Source organism: Cervus elaphus, chromosome 23 (genome assembly GCF_910594005.1).
Source record: "Cervus elaphus chromosome 23, mCerEla1.1, whole genome shotgun sequence".
In the NCBI taxonomy this organism is placed as follows: Eukaryota; Metazoa; Chordata; class Mammalia; order Artiodactyla; family Cervidae; genus Cervus; species Cervus elaphus.
In genome coordinates, this window is record NC_057837.1 from 50,647,343 (window position 1) to 50,666,898 (window position 19,556).

The 19,556-nt window shown below is 43.4% G+C and overlaps 2 protein-coding genes and 1 long non-coding RNA gene across 6 annotated transcripts in view; 1 reads left to right on the forward strand and 2 right to left on the reverse strand.

The window, feature by feature from the left end:
• Positions 1 to 2,475, reverse strand: part of LOC122681293 (tyrosine-protein phosphatase non-receptor type substrate 1-like) — a 28,589-nt gene extending 26,114 nt beyond the window's left edge. For both annotated transcript variants that reach the window (XM_043883209.1, XM_043883210.1), the window contains exon 1: positions 2,325 to 2,475. In XM_043883209.1, the coding sequence (XP_043739144.1) occupies positions 2,325 to 2,397 (73 nt within the window). In that variant the 5' untranslated portion in view covers positions 2,398 to 2,475. The remainder of the gene's footprint in view (positions 1 to 2,324) is intronic.
• A 1,923-nt stretch (positions 2,476 to 4,398) lies between these two features.
• LOC122681301 lies at positions 4,399 to 18,692 on the reverse strand. The gene is made up of 3 exons (XR_006336931.1): positions 18,558 to 18,692; positions 15,188 to 15,191; positions 4,399 to 4,411 (listed from the first exon to the last, which is right to left on the reverse strand). It is a non-coding gene; the product is annotated as an uncharacterized LOC122681301 (long non-coding RNA).
• The window catches only part of LOC122681294 (sodium- and chloride-dependent glycine transporter 1-like), a 42,196-nt gene continuing 39,160 nt past the window's right edge, over positions 16,521 to 19,556 (forward strand). For 2 of the 3 annotated variants that reach the window (XM_043883212.1, XM_043883211.1), the window contains exon 1: positions 16,601 to 17,009. Coding sequence is in view for 1 of the 3 variants with exons in the window: in XM_043883211.1 (XP_043739146.1) it covers positions 16,641 to 17,009 (369 nt within the window). In the remaining 2 variants the exon portion in view is untranslated. Of the gene's footprint in view, positions 16,550 to 16,600; positions 17,010 to 19,556 lie in introns of those variants that run through there. The other variant, XM_043883214.1, reaches the window with a different exon arrangement.

Consider the following 19,556-nt stretch of genomic DNA (forward strand, 5'->3'; position numbering starts at 1 on the left):
GTCTCATTTGTTTCTTTTTGTTTTTATTTCCATTATTCTGGGAGATAGATCAAAAAAGATATTGTTCTATGTCAAAGAGTGTTCTTCTTATATTTTTCTATAAGAGCATTATAGTGTTAAGTCTCAAATTTAGGTCTTTAATGCATTTTGAGCTTATTTTTGTGTATGAAGTTAAAGAACAAACTAATTTCATTTTTTACATGTCAGGTATTCTTTTCTAACACATAGCACTTTCTAATATTCTGTATTATTTGCTGAATTATAAGTCTATTGTTTATTGTCATTTCTTTCACTAAGATAAACATCAATAAGGGCAATTAGTCTCTTTTACTCAACAATTCACCCCAAGTTCCTTCCTGCCATCTACTAAATATCAAAGTAATATACATATGATATGTGAACTGCCCAGTGTGACATCTTCCCAAGACAATGAGCTCTACTTTAAGCAGTTAATCTCTGTAGAAATTGTGTCAGAAGTTGAGTTTCCCATGTAAATAACTTGGTGAAAAATAAAAGGAACTTGCTTGTATGAGGAAACAAAAAAGGAACTTGCTTGTATGAGGAAGCAAAAAAAGAGCCCAGGAGAAGAAAACCACAAACCCTCTGCCCAACCCTTCCCCTTCATCAGACCCATTGGCAGAAGCCACAGAAATATCTTGGGATGGAAGAAGGGACACAGTATCAAGACGAGCAATGGCTAAATTCATGAGCTCTACTACCAGATGTCTTGAGTTCAAACCATACCTCTATCAGCTAACACTGAGTATCCTTGAACTTCTCCTTGCTCAGTTTTATTATCTATAAGGTAGGGATGACAAGAGGATCTACCTTGGATATAATGATCACATGAGTTAGCAACCATGGGAATTTCCAACTCTGGCCCATGATGAATGTTTAAGAAAACAAATTGTTATTACTCATTAGATGTCCTGAGGAAAGGAAGCTTCAACTAGCATTAGGTGATATAGATAAAGTTATAGACAGGGATATGGTTATAATTACAAATATAGATATGGATATACAGATCATATAGGCAAGAGTCTCTGAGTCCTTTTTAGCCTTCATTCCTCCTCACCCTTAACCAGCATGGAAGAGGGGACTCTAAGATAGCAATGCATAAAATTCTACTCATTTACCAGGAGAGAAGTTTTCTTGTCTTAAGTAACAGTTTGGGTGAGAGAGGTTTATAGAGAAGGAGAAAGCAGGTATGTTGTTGAAAGACAGCAAAAACTCAACACATGTTTATATCATTTCATGTAGACTTAAAAATTAAAGAAGTCTTTTTGAAATCCCATGTGTCTGGAAAACTTCCTCACACACACACACACACACACACACACATGCACACACACACAAATACATGCATCCACAAACATGTATTAGAGAATAGCCTAGCATTGTAGTATACAGGTTGTTTTGAGGATCAAATGAAATTACAATACATGTTAAAGACTCAGTGCAAACTTCAACACGTGGGAACCATCCAACACATCACTGACCAAAACTTGGGAGTACACAATGCAAGATTTGAATGCTTCTGTTCTCTGAGTGGCATCATGGGTGAAGACTAAACTATTGTTTATTTCTCAGTATCTTCTGATTTTTCTGCCATTAGGATTCTCTGAGAAGCTGAGTTGCATGATATGATTAAAAGAATCAACGTTGGAGAAGGAAATGGCAACCCACTCCAGTATTCTTGCCTGGAAAATCCCATGGACAGAGGAGCGTGGTGGGCTACATGTAGTCCATGGGGTTGCAAAAGAGTCGGACACAACTTAGCAACTGAGCACACACGCATGGATGTGTACAAGTTTTGAAGAATTCTGTGGTTATTTCTTAACAGTGTCACATGCTCATTAAAATAATTAAATATAGGGACGCCTCATCAGTGATATAAAAAAAAAATAAAAGAATCAACTTGAGCTGGACACTCTAGATTTGAATCTCATACTACACTGCCTTAGGTCAGTTAATATCGGGCAAGTTACTCTCTGCCTCAATCTCCCCATCTGCAATTCAGGAGTAATAGTCATTTATCACATGGGATGTTGTGAGGATTATACAAGTTAACGCACATAAATCTGTCATTGCTGGTATTTGAAACATCATCCATTTGGATACCTCTGCTAAGCAGCTGGAGGTGGTGGATCCACAGAAAAAACTCTCAAATCCCTGATTTCATGCTTTCAGATAATGCCCAGTCTTTGGCCTTCTGCAGCTGTCCTTGGTGGCACACCCAGGTTTACATGGAGACTTTAAAAGTGCAGGGCAGTGGGGAGGTCCAGAGGGCAGGGAGAGGGGATTCTACCCCAAGAAATGCTCACCTATTAATCCCAGCAGTAGAATCATTAGCAGGCAAGGAGGAGGAGTGTGTAATGAGGAGGCAAGGATGGGCATCGTGGAGGCCTGAGGAATCTGCTCTGTCCAAATGTGTGAGCTGGGAGAACATGAACTTCTGTGCTCTGTGGAAAGGAAAGAAGCCCCACCCCTCATGATATAAGAGGAAGGGCCTATGATAGGGTCAAATGACTATGAAATTACAATACATTTCTAGGTTCAAGACAGTTCCTATTTCAGATGTGATATACAAATCAGGCAGAAAATGTGGCTAGCTACTCATCTTACATTTTCAGAGACTGAACAGGCCTCGCAGAAATAAAACTCTCTCCGCACCCAGGGTCTCTGTTGCCTCCACTGGGTTCTTCTCCACGTTTATGGTGATTCTTAGTTGGGAGCCCCAGGCAAACTCACAGACCCCAAGAAGGATCTGTGGCTGGGGGCTGAGTTCTAAAGTCCCAATTCCAGGACCCTAGGTTGTGGCTGGATTTCAGTCTCATTCTGCACCTGCCTCACTGAAGATCTACTGACTGACCTGGATAAAGGAAGGGGGTTCACCAGGGCCTTCTCAACTTTGGGATGGAACCAGATGTGCTCTTGAAATGATTTCTTATTCCAACATTTTATCAGTGTAACTGGCAAAACTTAGCCCAAATGAACAGTGCAATGTGGACCTCACAACTATTCAGGCTATAGACTGAATCCAAAAAAAGGAATCATTTTCCACTGTAAGGAGAGGAAGTAAATTGCATGATCCAGAAATTACACACTAAGGCATTTATTCCAGAGAAATGAAAACAGTGTCCACACAAAACCTGTGTACAAATGTTGTAAAAGATTTACTCTGAAGCAGAGAAGTGGAAGAAATCAAAATATCTAAAAATAAGTGAACAACCTTTCCGTATGAGGATCTACTACTCAGCAACCCAAAGGAATGAGCTATGTATGGGTGTGGCAATTATAAATCTCTTAAAGGCATTATGTTGAGTGAGCAAAACCAGTCTCAAAATATTAACTATACTTGTATAACATTCCCAAAATTATATATAGAGAGAAAACAGAAAGGCATTTGCAAGAGTTTTGGTTTGGTGGGGTATTTATTTTAAAGGGCTAGCACATAGGAGACTTGGTGCTTATGGAATATTCTGCATCTGACCGTGCTAGTGGTTACACAAACATACACAAGACAGGATCAACATAAGCTAAAACTAAGAATGTAACAAATTCAGCTATAATATAAAAAATAATTTCATAGTCATAACATAGACACTGTCTATTAACATATTCAAGATTATAATTATATTAGAGTGATAAAGAATAAGTATGTGCATGTGTGACATGAGGTCAGGAGTAACAGAATATTACCTCCCTGGCTTCCATACTGAGATGTCTATGAATAAGGCCTAACAGTGAGATTTCAAGACATAGCAATAAGCGTGTTTTATGACAGGTGGCTAAAATAATTAGTTGAAAGAGTTGAAGTTGTCTTCCTCTCAGAAGTGGAAATGGCAGGAATTTAGAGACTCTAGTTTTCATATGTATAACTTCATATGTAGAACTATTGGACTTGTAAACTGTTTGCATATGAGTCTTTGATAAAGATAAAACTATTTGGATGTTTGGAGATTTAATTTTAAGAGAGTTACACATAAAAAGAATGCCCTTACTGTTAGCAATGGTAAAAGTTCTGTAACATGGCTTGATCTAACGTTCATGATCTACTTCAGTTATAATCCTATACAGTAGTCAAAACTATTAAAAACAGTAATAATAGTTTTTTAAAATTCTATGAATAAGAAAGCATTAATAATAGCTGTAACTAGAGATGCATAAGATCATTCGGGGAAAAAGCAATTGCAAAATTGTGAATTTAAAATATACAGAGTGAAATAAGCCAGAAAGATAAAGACCAATACAGCATACTAATGCATATATATAGAATTTAAAAAGATGGTAACAATAACCCTATATGCAAAACAGAAAAAGAGACACAGATGTACAGAAGAGACTTTGGGACTCTGTGGCAGAAGGCGAGGGTGGGATGTTCTGAGAGAATAGCATTGAAACAAGTATACTATCAAGGGTGAAACAGATCACCAGCCCAGGTTGGATGCATGAGACAAGTGCTCAGGGCTGGTGCACTGGGAAGACCCAGAGGGATGGGTTGGAGAGGGAGGTGGGAGGGGGGATCGGGATAGGGAATACATGTAAATCCATGGCTGATTCATATCCATGTATGGCAAAAATCACTACAATATTGTTAGGTAATTAGCCTCCAACTAATAAAAATACATGAAAAAAATGATTTAAAAACAAATTAATGGAGATATATCAAATCATGAATGACAAAACTGAATATTAGAAAAGATTTCAATTTTCTCAAATTAATATATAAATTCAGTCTGATCAAAAAAATAATTTTAAAACAATTTTTCATGAAATTTGAAAGTGTGATTCTAAAGTGCATTTGGAGACTGAAACTGAGGGGATGACAATTAAATTTTATATAAATGGAATGCCAAGAAAAAAGGGATGTCAATACTCATAAAAGACAAAGTAGACTTTAAAGCAAAGGCTAAAACAAAAGACCAAAAGGCATTATATAAGGATAAATCAATCAATACGAGAAGAGGATATTAAACTCATTAACATATATTCACCTAATACAGAAGCACCCATTTAGAAAGAGTAAGCATTTTTGACAATCACTACGATATGGAAGTAGCGATCAATTACAGGGGAAAAAGTGGGAAAAGCACAAACATCTGGAGATGATGAAAAAAATCAAAGAGGAAATCAGAAAATATCATGAGCAAGGGAAAATACAAATGCAACTTTCCAAAATCTATGAGATGCAGCTAAAGTAGTTTGATAAGGGAAGTTTATAGCAATATAGGCCCAGCTCAAGATATATGGAAAATATCAAATAAACTACCTAATCTACCACCTAAAAGAACTGGAAAAGGGAAAACAGACAAAGCCAAATGTCAGCAGAAGGAAGGAAATAATAAAGATCAGGGAAGATATAACTAAAATAGAGACCAAAAAACAACAGAAGAGATAAATGAAATCTAGAACAGGTTTTTGGGCTTTCCAGGTGACATTAGTGGTAAAGAACCCAACAATGCAGGAGACATAAGAGACTCAGTTTTGATCCTTAGGACAGGAAGATTCCCTGGAGGAGGGCATGGTAACCTACTCAAGTGTCCTTGCCTGGAGACTCCTGTGGACAGAGGAGCCTGGTGAGCTACAGTGCATGGGGTCACAAATAGTCAGACACAACTGAAGTGACTTAGCATGCATGAATGCACAGAGCTGGATTTTGGAAAAGATAAACAAAATTGATAAACCTTTAGACAGGCTCATCAAGAAGAAAAGGGAGTGGACTGAAACAAAATAAGAAACTACAAAGAGAAATAACAATTGATATCAGAGAAATGCAAAAAGTCATGAGAGTATGATGACCAGTTATAGCAACAAGTTTGACAACCTAGAAGAAATGGACAAGTTTCTAAAAACATACAACCTTTCAAGACTGAATTAGGAAGAAATAGATAATCTGAACACTAATCACGGGTAGTGAAATTGGATTTTAAATTACCAGCACACCTAAAAGCTAGAACTTGATGGCTTCATAGGGGAATATTACCAGAAATATAAAGAAAAGTTAATGCTATCCTTCTTAAACTATTTCAGAGATTGAAGAGGACAGAATATATACAAATTCATTCTATGAGTTCACCATTACTGTGACATAAAAAACAGATAACACATGATAAAAAAAAGATCATAACAGCCCAACATCCCTGATGAGTATGAAAAATCCTCAATAGAATATTAACAAACTGATTCAACAATATATGAAAAAGATCATATACCACGTGCAGGTGGAATTTGTCCCAGGGAAGCAAGGATGGTTCAATATTCACAGATCAATTAATGCAATATACCACATTAACAAAATTGAGGATAAAAATTACATGATCATCTCAACAGAAACAGAAAAAAACTTTTTTTGTTATTGTTGAAACCAAATTCAACATCCATTCATGCTAGAAATTCTCATCAAAGTCCGTACAAAGGGAATATGTCTCAACAAAATAAAGGCCATTCATGACAAACCCAGAGTTAGCATCATACTAAATGATGAAAAGCTGAAAGCCTTCCCACTGCATTCAGGAAAAGCCTTCCCACTGCATTCAGGCACAAGACAAGGATGCCCACCCTTACCAATTCGAATAATATTAAGCACAGTCTTGGAAGACTATCCAGAGCAATCAGACAAGAAAAGTATAAAAGCCATCATAATTGGAAAAGGAAAAAGCAAACCTGTCACTATTTTCAGATGATATGATATTATCTAGACAAAATTCTGATGTTGAAGCTGAAACTCCAATACTGTGGCCACCTGACGCGAAGAGCTGGCTCATTTGAAAAGACCCTGATTCTGGGAAAGATTGAAGATGGGAGAAGAAGGGGACAACAGAGGATGAGATGGTTGGATGGCATTACTGACTCAGTGAACATGAGTTTGAGTAAACTCTGGGAGTTGGTGATGAACAGGGAGGCCTGGTGTGCTGTAGTCCATGGGGTCGCAAAGAGTCAGACATGACTGAGTGACTGAACTGAACTGAAGACAAAATCCTAATATCACCACAAAAAAAAGTTATTATAATTAAAATATGAACTCAGTTAAGTTTCAGAATAGATGATTAATGTACAGAAATCTGTTTACTGTCTATACACAAAAGTAACTGTAAATGGATTAAAGAGCTAAATGCAACATGGAAGCCATATAAATCCTAGAAGTGAACATAGGCAGAACATTCTTTGACATAAATTGTAGCAATATTTTTGAGATCTGTCTCCTAACACAAAAGGAGCAAAAGCAAATATAAACAAATGGGACCTAATTAAAATTGAAAGCTTTTGCACATCAGAGGAAATCATCGACAAAGTGAAAACACAACCTAATGAATGGAGGAAAATATTTTGTATATAGTATGGCCAATATACAAAATATATATCCAAAATATATAAATATGTCTAAAATAAATAAATAGATCATAAAACTCAGTATAAATAAAAACCGATAAAAGACCTGAGTAGACATTTTCCAAAGAAGACATACACATGGCCAATACTCACAGGAAAAGATGCTCAGTATCGTTAATCATTAGAGAAATGCAAATTAAGGCCATGGTGAGACATCACCTGACACCTGTCAAAATGACTATCATCAAAAATTCTACAAATAACAATACAGGTAAAAGTGTAGAGAAAGGCAAACACTTATACACTGTTGGTAGAATTGTAAATTGGTGCAGTCATTGTGGAAAACAACATGGAGGTACCTCAAAAAGCTAAAAAGAGAGCTACCGTATTTTCCAGCAATTCCACTCTATCCAAAGAAAACAGAAACATTAATCCAGAAAGATATATGCACCCCAATATTAATAACAGCTTTAGTGACAATAGCTGAGGAATGGAAGCAATCTAATTATCTATCAACAGATAAATAAAGAAAATGTGGTATACAATGGAATATTACTCAGGCATTTAAAAAAAAGAATGAAATTCTGCCATTTGCAACAATGTGGATGGACCTGCAGGGTATTATACTTAGTGAAATAAGTCAGACAGAGAAGGACAAATAATCTATGTTATCACTTGTGCTATAAAAAAAATAATATAAATGAATGTATGTAACAAAGCAGAAACAGACTCAGATATAGAGAACAAACTAGTAGTTTCCAGTGGGGAGAGAGAAGGGGATAGGGTTATGGAAGGGTAGAGTTATGAAACTAAGAGCTACAAATTACTTTGTATAAATTAGCAACAAGGACATATCATACAGCACAAGGAAATATAGCCATTATTTTATAATAACAAGCCAAGTGTAAGGTTTCCAATTATCCACATTGCTGTTAATATTTTGATCTTGATTGTAATCATTTAGTGAATGTGAACAAATATTGCATTGTGATTTTACCCTGTATTTCCATCATTACAGAAAGGAAATATACCTAAGACAATTTTTAACTCAAACCTCAGCATCCTGCTTAGTAGCCATAGCTGTTGCATTACCAAAAACTACTAACAGTTACCCTATATATTAAAAAAGAATTAATCCCCAAAATCACTCATCAAAATTCATTAGGATAACACAACCAATTCTACCATGTTAATACATCCAAGGCCACTACAAATGTATGAAGATTTTGAAGAAACATCTTATAAAACTAACAACAGGATACAATGAATGTCATCAGTATTCTTACATGGAATGGAAACATGGCAATGAAAATGGAGGCTCCGTGTTCTTTATTTATTTATTAATGTAGCAAGAAGCCTGCAGTGAGGATATTACACCTTTTTAGAATTATGAACATTAGAATTAGCTTACTGTTTCTTTAATAACCATAGCATTTATACATTAATCTGTTACAATGAGGCTAAATGTCCTTTTGAGGAGAAACAGTTATGCAAGCTTTGTTTTAGGCATTCCTCCCATTGGCACTAAGTCAAAAGAATCAGGAGGATTCTCATCTGCATTTGATTCTTTGCAGTCCGTTTTATCCTCCCATTTTTTAGTTGAAGTTTTAGCAGCAGATTACCTACTAATCTGTCATGAAACAGGGTCTAGTAATCCAACAGGGATCCCATTCAGCTATAGCAAAATCCGATTTCATCCAAACGACAAAGTTAAGCATCCCTTGGTTGCTTTGTTCTTATTAATAGTCTGGTTCCTAATCGGGAAAGGAGTACATCAAAGCTGTATATTGTCACCCTGCTTATTTAACTTACATGCAGAGTACATCATGCAAAATACCAGGCTGGATGAAGCACAAGCTGGAATCAAGATTGCCGGGAGAAATATCAATAACCTCAGATATGCAGATGACACCACCCTTATGGCAGAAAGTGAAAAAGAACCAAAGAACCTCAAGATGAAAATGAAAGAGGAGCGTGATAAGGTGGCTTAAAACTCAAGATTCAGAACACCAAGACCATGGCGTCCGGTCCCATCACTTTAGGGCAAATAGATGGGGAAACAGTGGAAGCAGTGGTAGACTTTATTGTTTGGGATCCAAAATCACTGCAGATGGTGACTGCAGCCATGAAATTAAAAGACACTTGCTCCTTGGAAGAAAAACTATGACCAACCTAGACAGCGTATTAGAAAGCAGAGACATTACTTTGCCAACAAAGGTCCATCTAGTCAAAGCTATGGTTTTTCCAGTAGTGACGTATGGATATGAGAGTTGGACTATAAAGAAAGCTGAGCACCGAAGAATTGATGCTTTTGAACTGTGATGTTGGAGAAGACACTTGAGAGTCCCTTGGACTGCAAGGAGATCCAACCAGTCCATCCTAAAGGAACTCAATCCTGAATATTCATTGGAAGGACTGATGCTGAAGCTGAAACTCCAATACCCTGGCCACCTGGTGCGAAGGACTGATTGATTTGAAAAGACCCTGATGCTGAAAAAGATTGAAGGCGGGAAGAGAAGGGGACGACAGAGGGTGAGATGGTTGGATGGCATCACTGACTCAATGGACATGAGTTTGATTAAACTCTGGGAGTTGGTGATGGACAGGGAGGCCTGGTGTGTTGCAGTCCATGGGGTCGCAAAAAGTTGGACACAACTGATTGACTGAACTGAACGGAATAGTGATGTTGACATCTTTTCTTATGATTATTTGAAAGGGTGTGAGTTATGCTTACTATTGAAATTGGCTTCATTAATGCCTGCCTTGTTTTGAATTCTTTTCCAATGACCACCCCTAAGGTATTCCTCCATGCCTTAGGAGGGCAGTTGTTTTTACTTTGTGAAATTAAAATATCTGCTGCCATATTAATAACTAAGAAATGTCACAGCCATCAGCGATTTCTGGCCTCCAAATGTCAATGAGGGCTCCCACATAAATCAAAGCAAGTCCTCTATGACCCACCTTCTAGAGTAACAGAAATAAAACAAAAGTAAGTAAGTGGGACCTGATTAAACTTAAAAGCTTTTGCATAGCAAAGGAAACTATAAGCAAGGTGAAAAGACAATACCCTTAGAATGGGAAAAATAATAGCAAATGACACAACTGACAAAGGATTAATTTCCAAAATATACAAGTAGCTCATATAACTCAGTACCAGAGAAACAAGCAACCCAAACAAAAAGTGGGAGAAAGACCTGAACAGACATTTCTCCAAAAAGACTTACAGAAGGCTAACGAACAAGTGAAAAGCTGCTTAACATTGCTCATTATTAGAGAAACGCAAATCAAAACTACAATGAGATATCATCTCACACCAGTCAGAATGGCCATCATCAAAAAGTCTACAAACAATAAACACTGGAGAGGGTGTGGAGAAAAGGGAACACTCTTGCACTGTGGGTGGGAATGGAAATTGATACAGCCACTGTGGAACATGGTATGGAGATTCCTTAAAAAGCTAGGAATAAAACCACCATATGACCCAACAATCCCACTCCTAGGCATATACCCTGAGGAAACCAAAATTGAAAAAGATACATGTATCCTGTTGTTCACTGCAGCACTATTTACAATAGCCAGAACATGGAAGCAACCTAGATGTACATCGACAGATGAATGGATAAAGAAGTTGTGGTACATATCCACAATGGAATATTACTCCGCCATAAAAAGGAACGCATTTGAGTCAGTTCTAATGGGTGGATGAACCTAGAACCTGTTATACAGAGTGAAGTAAGTCGGAAAGAGAAAGATTAATATCGTATTCTAACGCAGATATAGGGAATCTAGAAAAATGGTACTGAAGAATTTATTTACAGGGCAGTAATGGAGAAACAGACATAGAGAATAGACTTATGGACATGGGGAAAGGGGAGGAGAGGCTGAGATGTATGCCAAGAGTAACATGGAGACTTACATTACCATATGTAAAATAGATAGCCAATGGGAATTTGCTGTGTGGCTCAGGAAACTCAAACAGGGGCTCTGTATCAACCTAGAGGGGTGGGGTGGGGAGGGAGGTGGGAGGGAGGTTCAAAAGGGAGGGGATATATGTACACCTGTGGCTGATCCATGTTGCGGTTTGACATAAAATTCTGTAAAGCAATTATACTTCAACTCAAAAATAAATTTAAAAAAAATGGCTCCCCAAACTGAGATCCAGCGGATGCTGCCACCCCCCCACCCCCCCACAACAGTGATTCCTGAGGAGCTGGGAATGAAAGGAGCAAGGTGAACAAAGAAACAGGATTGGCCCCAGATAGCTGAGGTGCATAAGAAAGGAGTTAATGCAGTGAGCCTAGAGATTTGCATCTTCCATCATGAGAAACGCTGGGCTGGAAGAAGCACAAGCTGGAATCAAGACTGTCGGGAGAAATATCAATAACCTCAGATATGCAGATGACCCCACCCTTATGGCAGAGAGTGAAGAGGAACTAAAAAGCCTCTTGATGAAAGTGAAGGAGGAGAGTGAAAAAGTTGGCTTAAAGCTTAATATTCAGAAAACTAAGATCATGGCATCTGGTCCCATCACCTCATGGGAAATGGATGGGGAGACAGTGGAAACAGTGTCAGACTTTATTTTGGGGGGCTCCAAAATCACTGCAGATGGTGATTGCAGCCATGAAAGTAAAAGATGCTTACTCCTTGGAAGGAAAGTTATGACCAACCTGGATAGCATATTAAAAAGCAGAGACATTACTTTGCCCACAAAGGTCGTCTAGTCAAGGCTGCAATTTTTCCTGTGGTCATGTATGGATGTGAGAGTTGGACTGTGAAGAAAACTGAGCGCCGAAAAATTGATGCCTTTGAACTGTGGTGTTGGAGAAGACTCTTGAGAGTCCCTTGGACTGCAAGGAGATCCAACCAGTCCATCCTAAAGGGGATCAGTCCTGGGTGTTCATTGGAAGGAGTGATGCTGAGGCTGAAGCTCCAGTATTTTGGCCACCTCATGCGAAGAGTTGACTCACTGGAAAAGACCCTGATGCTGGGAGGGATTGGGGGCAGGAGGAGGAGGGGATGACAGAGGATGAGATGGCTGGATGGCATCACCGACTCAATGGGCATGAGTGTGAGTCAACTCTGGGAGTTGGTGATGGACAGGGAGGCCTGGTGTGCTGCAATTCATGGGGTCGCAAAGAGTCGGACACGACTGAGCGACTGAACTGAATACATAGAATGCTAAATTCCTTAACTTGATATCTGATCTTTGCTTGCAGACTGCCTGCTCCCTTTGGCTCATGTTCCAGTATAGGAAAGCAGGAGATCCTTCCCTCTCAGGGCTGAGTTCCTAGAAATCAGCACAGTTCCCAGCACAGAGTATATGTGGTGAATTAGTGGACATTCACTTACACGGGTCATATGACCTGGGGTGGGGAGGGACTGGAGGAAATATCATCAGTCTCTATCACACTTCACAACAGGATAAGAGCATCAAGGAAGAATCGCTGCTGCTTCCAGCACCACCCCGGCCCAGCTTCTGTGATGGCCACTCCACAGGCAATGCCAGTCACTGAAGGGACCTGGGTCAACAGGACCAACACTCCCCACCCGCACTCCAGATTCCTTTCCACTGAAATGGCACTCTGAGCGCTGGATGTTAGGAAACCTGGAGATCTAGACATGAGGTGCTCTGGGCATTTAGGGCCTCTGGGTGCTGGGAACTCTAGCTTTTGGGTTCGCTGTGGTGTTCAGAGCTCTGGCCCCCTTGGCCTTGGGAATCCTGGATTTTGAGAGCTCTAAGGTATTGAGAAATCTGAACCCTGAATGCTCTGGACATCAAGGCTGTACCCCACACAGGCCAAAGTCAATGTTTCCAATCTCTCCTTCTAATTTTACCCGCAGCTGCTGAGATCCAGCCTGGGCCCCTGCTCTGATTCCTGTAATTGGCTCATGCTGCCCCCCTGAACCAGGGCCAGAGTAAGCACAGCAGGATGGCCTGAAGGGCACCTGGAGCCCCAGAGGCAGCTCTTGTTTCTGGAACCAACCTGGATCATTCCCTTACATTGGGACAGGATAGGGAAGGTGCTAGGCACTGACCACTAGGCTTTCAAGGGAGGAAGAATCTGAGAGCAGAGCCCAGGTGGGTTTCTGCAGCTCCTGAGGCTGGGGCTTCAAGCCTGGTCAGGCCAGGCTGTATCACAAAGCAATGGCCACACTGCCCCCACTTCTTTGCAGGGTCTCCCCGCACCCTCCACCAAGTGCCAGTGCCGCCAGCTCCTACAGTGCCTTCCAGAAGTGCCCACCCTGGCCTGATCCCTCATCCCACCAGACACACACCTAAGCACACTCTGTGCCGCCCGACAGAGGCCTTGCTTCTTCGGGCTGATGATGACACGTGAAACCAGTCAGCACCAGGGCATCCGACGTGGACCCAGGCCTCCCAGGAAATAGCACTGCAACGGGAGGCTCCTCAGACATGCCTCAGACCACAGTGGGTGGGGCCCAGCCGCTGCCTGTCCTCTTGCTGCCCTGCCCAGGAAGAAGCCAGCCACGAGATGTCTGACCCCATCGGTCCTCCCCTCTGTCCTCTGGCCTGATCCCCCTCCTCTCCCCACGATGGCTCAGGCTGGCCATGCCCTTCCCATCCTGTGGGCCAGCAGTCTAGGGTGGGGAGCTCACGGTGGGGGTGAAGCCATCTCGGCTCTGACCTGGGCTAGCCCAAAACCTGCCTCCCTTGGGCCTTATTCTGTTTGGAAGAAAACAGCCACTTTAGTCTCTGATTCGTGGAGACAGGCGATGTTTCAAACCAGGATCTTTCTCCTAAGCTTTTCCTCAGGACTCACCTCATTGTGCATCTGCTTGAAGCCCTTTCTAGATGAAAATGGGTAAAACGCACAGATCTGTAAGTCTCTGCATGTATGCAAATGTACTGTGTGTGATGTCATCAGTCTAGCAAAACCCATGTGGGCAACATCTCCAACTTTCCCAAATCCCCAGGGAAAATCTATTTCCCCCACCCCATAGGCTAAAGTGTGAGACTGTCTCCTTGTCCCGGGATTCATCTCAAATGCACCTTCTCCCTGACTCAGGACTGAGTCCTGAGCACTCCTCCCCTTCGCTTCTTCCCACCCCAGCCCTCTCCCAACTCCCCACTTCACGTGGAGCCCTTAGAGTGGGGCAGCCATGTTGGTCCCAGAAGCGTCACTGACACTCAGGGCTCTCTTCTCAGGGACCCCCAGCCCCAGTCTATTCCTTCAAGGGGAATGGAAGCCATTGTCCCACCCTCCTATTCTTCCTTGTCCCCAGTCCACTCCATGGAGGATCTTCCAGCAGCCTCCATCCTGTCTTCCCTGTGTGGTGGCCCTTTATGACAAGCCCCAGATACGGGGAGGGAGGGAGGGAGGGAGAGACCAGAAGGAGAATTTGTGTCCCAGCAGGAGAGGCAGAGGGTGGGAGGATTGGATCACAGGGGCCCAGTCCCCAGAGTTGGGCACCCAGGCACACTGAGACCCAGGGTTGCTTCAGTGCACAGTCACTCCCCCCAGACACACATCCATCTAGACAAATCCACAAGGGCAGGGGGCATGGGAGCCACAGACTGCTCAGGAAGAGGACACACACCCGTGAGACACCTGCAGTTCGTTCACAGAATACAAATCACAAACAAGCTGCAGAATACAAATCCCAAACCTGCAAGGCTGGGGACAGAGTTAAAGCAAAACTAATCTTGCTGATGAGAAGACCGTCTCCAAATCTTCCCGGTTCTGACCAAGCCTCTAATGTGAATAGGTTGTAAGTTCAGTGATTGGGCCCTGGAGAAGCCTGGTGGATTGGACTGGCGCTCTTTGGCGGGAAGTTATCTGCTATCTCGCTCAGAGCCTCTGTAAATTAATAACGTGGAATCTCACTTGTCAACTGATCTTGTTTGAGTTTGGCATGTGTGCATCAGCTTCTTGGAGGCTGACTATACTCAGGGAACAAAGAAAACTGGTTTCCTGGGCAGAGAACAGTGAGGACAGACTCAGGGTGCAGAGAAGCGACTGGTCCCCTTCCTGAACACATGCTGGGGCGACAATAGTCCCCTGACAGCCAGTACTAACTGGCCCTTCTCCTTGAAAGCTGGTGGCTTCAAGACAAGCAAATGTGGAAGCTCCTTTCCACCAACTGCCAAGCTTTGCTGCTCAGAGGCAACCTGGAGCAATGTGTTTTCTTTCTTTTGTAGGACCGGAAACTGAGGCTCAGCAAAGCTCCCTTTGGCAAAGACTCCTTTAGCTAGGATTGGAACCTCTGCATGTCTCCCCAGGGCGAGAACAGAGGGCCCAGGTTGGTGTCTGCAGCCCTTGTAATACAACGACCCCTGTGCATGCTAAGTTATTTCAGTAGTGTCCGACTCTTTGTGACCCTATGGACTGTAGCCCACCAGGCTCCTTGGTCCATGGGATTCTCTAGGCAAAAACACTAGAGTGGATTGCCATGCCCTCTTCCAGGGGATCTTCCCAGCCCAAGGATAGAACGCCAGGCAGTGTAGGTGTGACCAAACCAGTGAGAGGATCCGTGGAGAAAGGACCCCCAAGCCCTCAAGTTCCAAGGAGTAGGACCCACGCCTTACCCACCCATGCCCACAGCCCCCAGCGGCGCTGATCCAAAGGGGCTGGAATTGGCTCAGTCTTCTCTCTTGGGGGAAGGCAGGCACAGAAGGCCAGGATCTGGAAGGCTCACTCCAGCCCCAGTCCCCCAAGTGCCCCAGGCCTTTCTGGCTTCATTCCAGTCTAGCCCAAGGGGACCACATCTGCTTCCTCCAAGGGTGCCAGCTGGAGGGCAGCGAGGATGGGGCAGAGCAGGGGGCCCCCTTGCGGAGTCCACTCCCAGGGGTTCAGGGGGCTCAATCCTTGGAAAGCTTGGAGCAACTTGTAAATTTATTCCCTGCGAGAAGGAGCCTGAGGGTGGCGATGAGACTGGGGTGGGGGGTGGCGGGGTGGGCAGGGCGGCCAGGGAAGCTGCTGGGAGAGGGGAGGGACTTGGCTAGGTTCCCAAGCCTTCTTCACTCTCCAAACTTTCATCAAACTCTTGGCCCCCGCCCACCGGAAACCAAAACACAACAAGTTCAGGAGGAGCGACAGGCAGCGCCATGGGGCGGGCCGACTGGCGGCGGCAGAGCCTCAAGGGGCTGATGGAACTTTCCCTTTAAGAAAGTCACCTGGGCTCAGGGCGCGGCTGCTGCCTGGGAAGCGGGCCATGGGAAGGGGGCGCTGCGGCCCGAGCCTCTTTCTATCCCGCGGTCAGTCTGGGTGTTTGGTGGCTCCACGGGGCTGAGGCTCAGGAAGAGCGGGAGAGTGAGCAAGCGAGTGTGTGTGTGGGGTCGAGGATGCATGCGGGCATCTGTGGATGAGTGTGGGGACACGCGTGGGGATGTCTGTCTCGCCGGAAAGGTTGGGTATGTGCGTACGTCTGGGTGTCACCACGGTCACCAAGGAGCTGCAGCGGGTGGGCAGAATGGCTGTGGCGGGGGGCGGGGCGGGCGGCTGCTCCTGGAGGCGGGGCGCTGCGTGCGGTCGACGTTTTGGCCCCTTGTGGCGGGCGCAGAGCACTCTGGGTATCGCAAGAACCAGAGTGGCCATTTGAGGCGCCGTTTGAGGCGCCATTTGAAGCGCCAGTTGGGTCTTCCTGCTCTGGGCCTACAGACGCCGGGAACCTCCAGTCAGCCTGCCTCCCTATCTGCCCGCCGACTCGCCGGTCAGGTGAGGGTTCCTGCGCGCCCAAAGGACCTGGGAAGCCGTGCTAGGGAGTCTGGGTGCCCTCGGACCCTTGTCTGTGGCTCCCGGCTTTGGGAAGGGGTACTCCGCGGTGTTCTCCGACGGCTGCTCTCCAGGGAAGAATCTGCGCCCTCCCCACCCCAACCGTCATTCTAGTTGCGCTTAGGGCGTCCGGGCGGCAGTAGGTGAGGGTAGGGCCTAGTAGCCCGGGGCGCCCACCTCTACCTGGTGCCCCACACCCCCTGAGCCGACCCGGGGGCGGGGTAAGGGGGCAGGGACCTGGGCCCCAGGGTATTTTCCAAGGCAGGGGCTGGGGGAGGGGGGGGGGCGTAACCGCCCCCACACCAGCTGAGAGGCCCACAGTGGCGGTTGACCTAACGGCCGCTCCCGACACTTCGCACCCGGATTAAGGCGAAGGCGCGCTTCGAGGAATCGGGGCTCTCCAGGTGGTGCTACAGCTTCGAAAGCACCCTCGCCTTTTCCTGTGGTTCAGGGGCCTCTTCTCAGCGGACAGGCTGGAATATATATAAAGGCGGGGGGGGGGGGGGCGGATAATGGGGGGGGAGAATTATAAAGTTGAAGCGTGAAATAATGGTTATGTCCAGTGACCATTGGCTATGATTCCCGTGCCTACCATTATGGTGATGCTCAAGATGCAGTTAAGTCCAGCTACAATTCATGCTCCGGGTCGGGGCCTCAGACGGCCATAGCTGAGTCCAAGCATCCCCCCCAAAATTAAAAATAACAAATGTATGACACCACAGTTTGAGCATGGACTGATTAGTCACTAGTCCATCGAGATGTCTTATTTAAGGGGAAAGAATGGGCGATTTTAGATGAGATGGCCCTGAAGAAAGAACCAGATGTCTGATAAAGTTCATTAAATAGTTACCCCCACAAGTTATGGGCCCGGAGCGAGAAGAGGGATCCCTGCGGAGAGGGTTGTTGGTTGCACGCGGCATGGTGATTAAGCTCGTGATCTAGGGGACAGGATATGCATGTTGACAAGGACGGATTTGACTTAATGTGCTATGTACGATCAATGACTATATGTACTATGTACTATTAATAATAGCATGTACATGCTTATAAGCATGGGGCATATAATATAATGTACTATTATATGTAGATATGTCCTAATATATTAATTTTATGTACTATACGTGCATGAAGTAGCATTATGTATATTGCTCTGCATAAAGTGTGTAATTAATGATGTGTTGAGTATAGAGTGGCTGTTGAGTGCAAAACTGTGTTGAATTATTAAAGGTTTTAGAAAATTTAATACTGATAAGGTTCTTGATTTTTGTGGAGCTATATTAATAATGTTTCAGAGAATACTTTAAATAGAACTTCAGCTTTGGGTGTTGATAGTGGGGCTGTGGATTCTTCCTTGAGTCTTAGGGAGGTTAGTTCTTTTCTGGTTTACAAGACCAGTGTATTAAGTATACTATGAAGACTTGTCTTCATTTCAGGAGATTATTTTCGATTATGCTAGTAGCTGGTATGAGTACTAGAATAATGAGGAAATACAGATGCTAGTTGTCCAATGATGATGAAGAGGTGTTCGACTGGTTGTCCTCCAATTCATGTGAGTGTTAGTAGGTCTGCTACTAAAATTCAGAACAGGCATTGACTGAATGGTCGGAATATCATGCTTCATTGTTTAGATGTATGGAGTAGGGGTATAAGAATTAGAACTAAGATAGAGAAGATTAGGGCTAGGACTCCTAATTTATTGGGAATTGATCGTAGAATTGCATATTCAAATAGGAAGTACCATTCGGACTTAATATGAGGGGGTGTATTGAGTGGGTTTGCTGGAGTGTAGTTATCTGGGTCTCCGAGCAAGTCTGGTGCAAGCAGTACTAATAGTATTAGGAAAAGAACTAGAAGTAAGACACCTAGAATATCTCTGATGGTATAGTAAGGGTGGAATGGGATTTTGTCTGCATCTGATGGGATTCCTGTTGGATTATTGGATCCTGTCTCATGGAGGAAGAGTAAATGGACTATGGCAAGTGCTGCAATGATAAATGGGAGAATAAAGTGGAAGGCAAAGAATCGAGTTAGGGTTGCTTTATCTACTGAAAAGCCCCCTCAGATTCATTCCACCAGGTTTGTGCCGATGTATGGAATTGCTGAGAGGAGGTTGGTGATGACTGTTGCTCCTCAGAATGATATTTGTCCTCATGGTAGGACGTATCCTACAAATGCTGTGGCTATCACTGTGAATAGAAGAATTACTCTGATGTTTCATGTTTCTAGGAAGGTGTATGACCCATAGTATAAACCTTGCCCTACATGTATAAATAGACAGATGAAGAATATTGATGCTCCGTTTGCATGTGTGTATCAGATAATTCAGCCATAATTGACGTCTCGGCAAATATGAGTGATGGAGGAGAATGCTGTTATTGTGTCGGATATATAGTGTATTGCTAGGAATAGGCCTGTTAGGATTTGTAGAATTAAGCAGATTCCTAGCAGGGAGCCGAAGTTTCATCATGATGAGATGTTTGATGGGGCTGG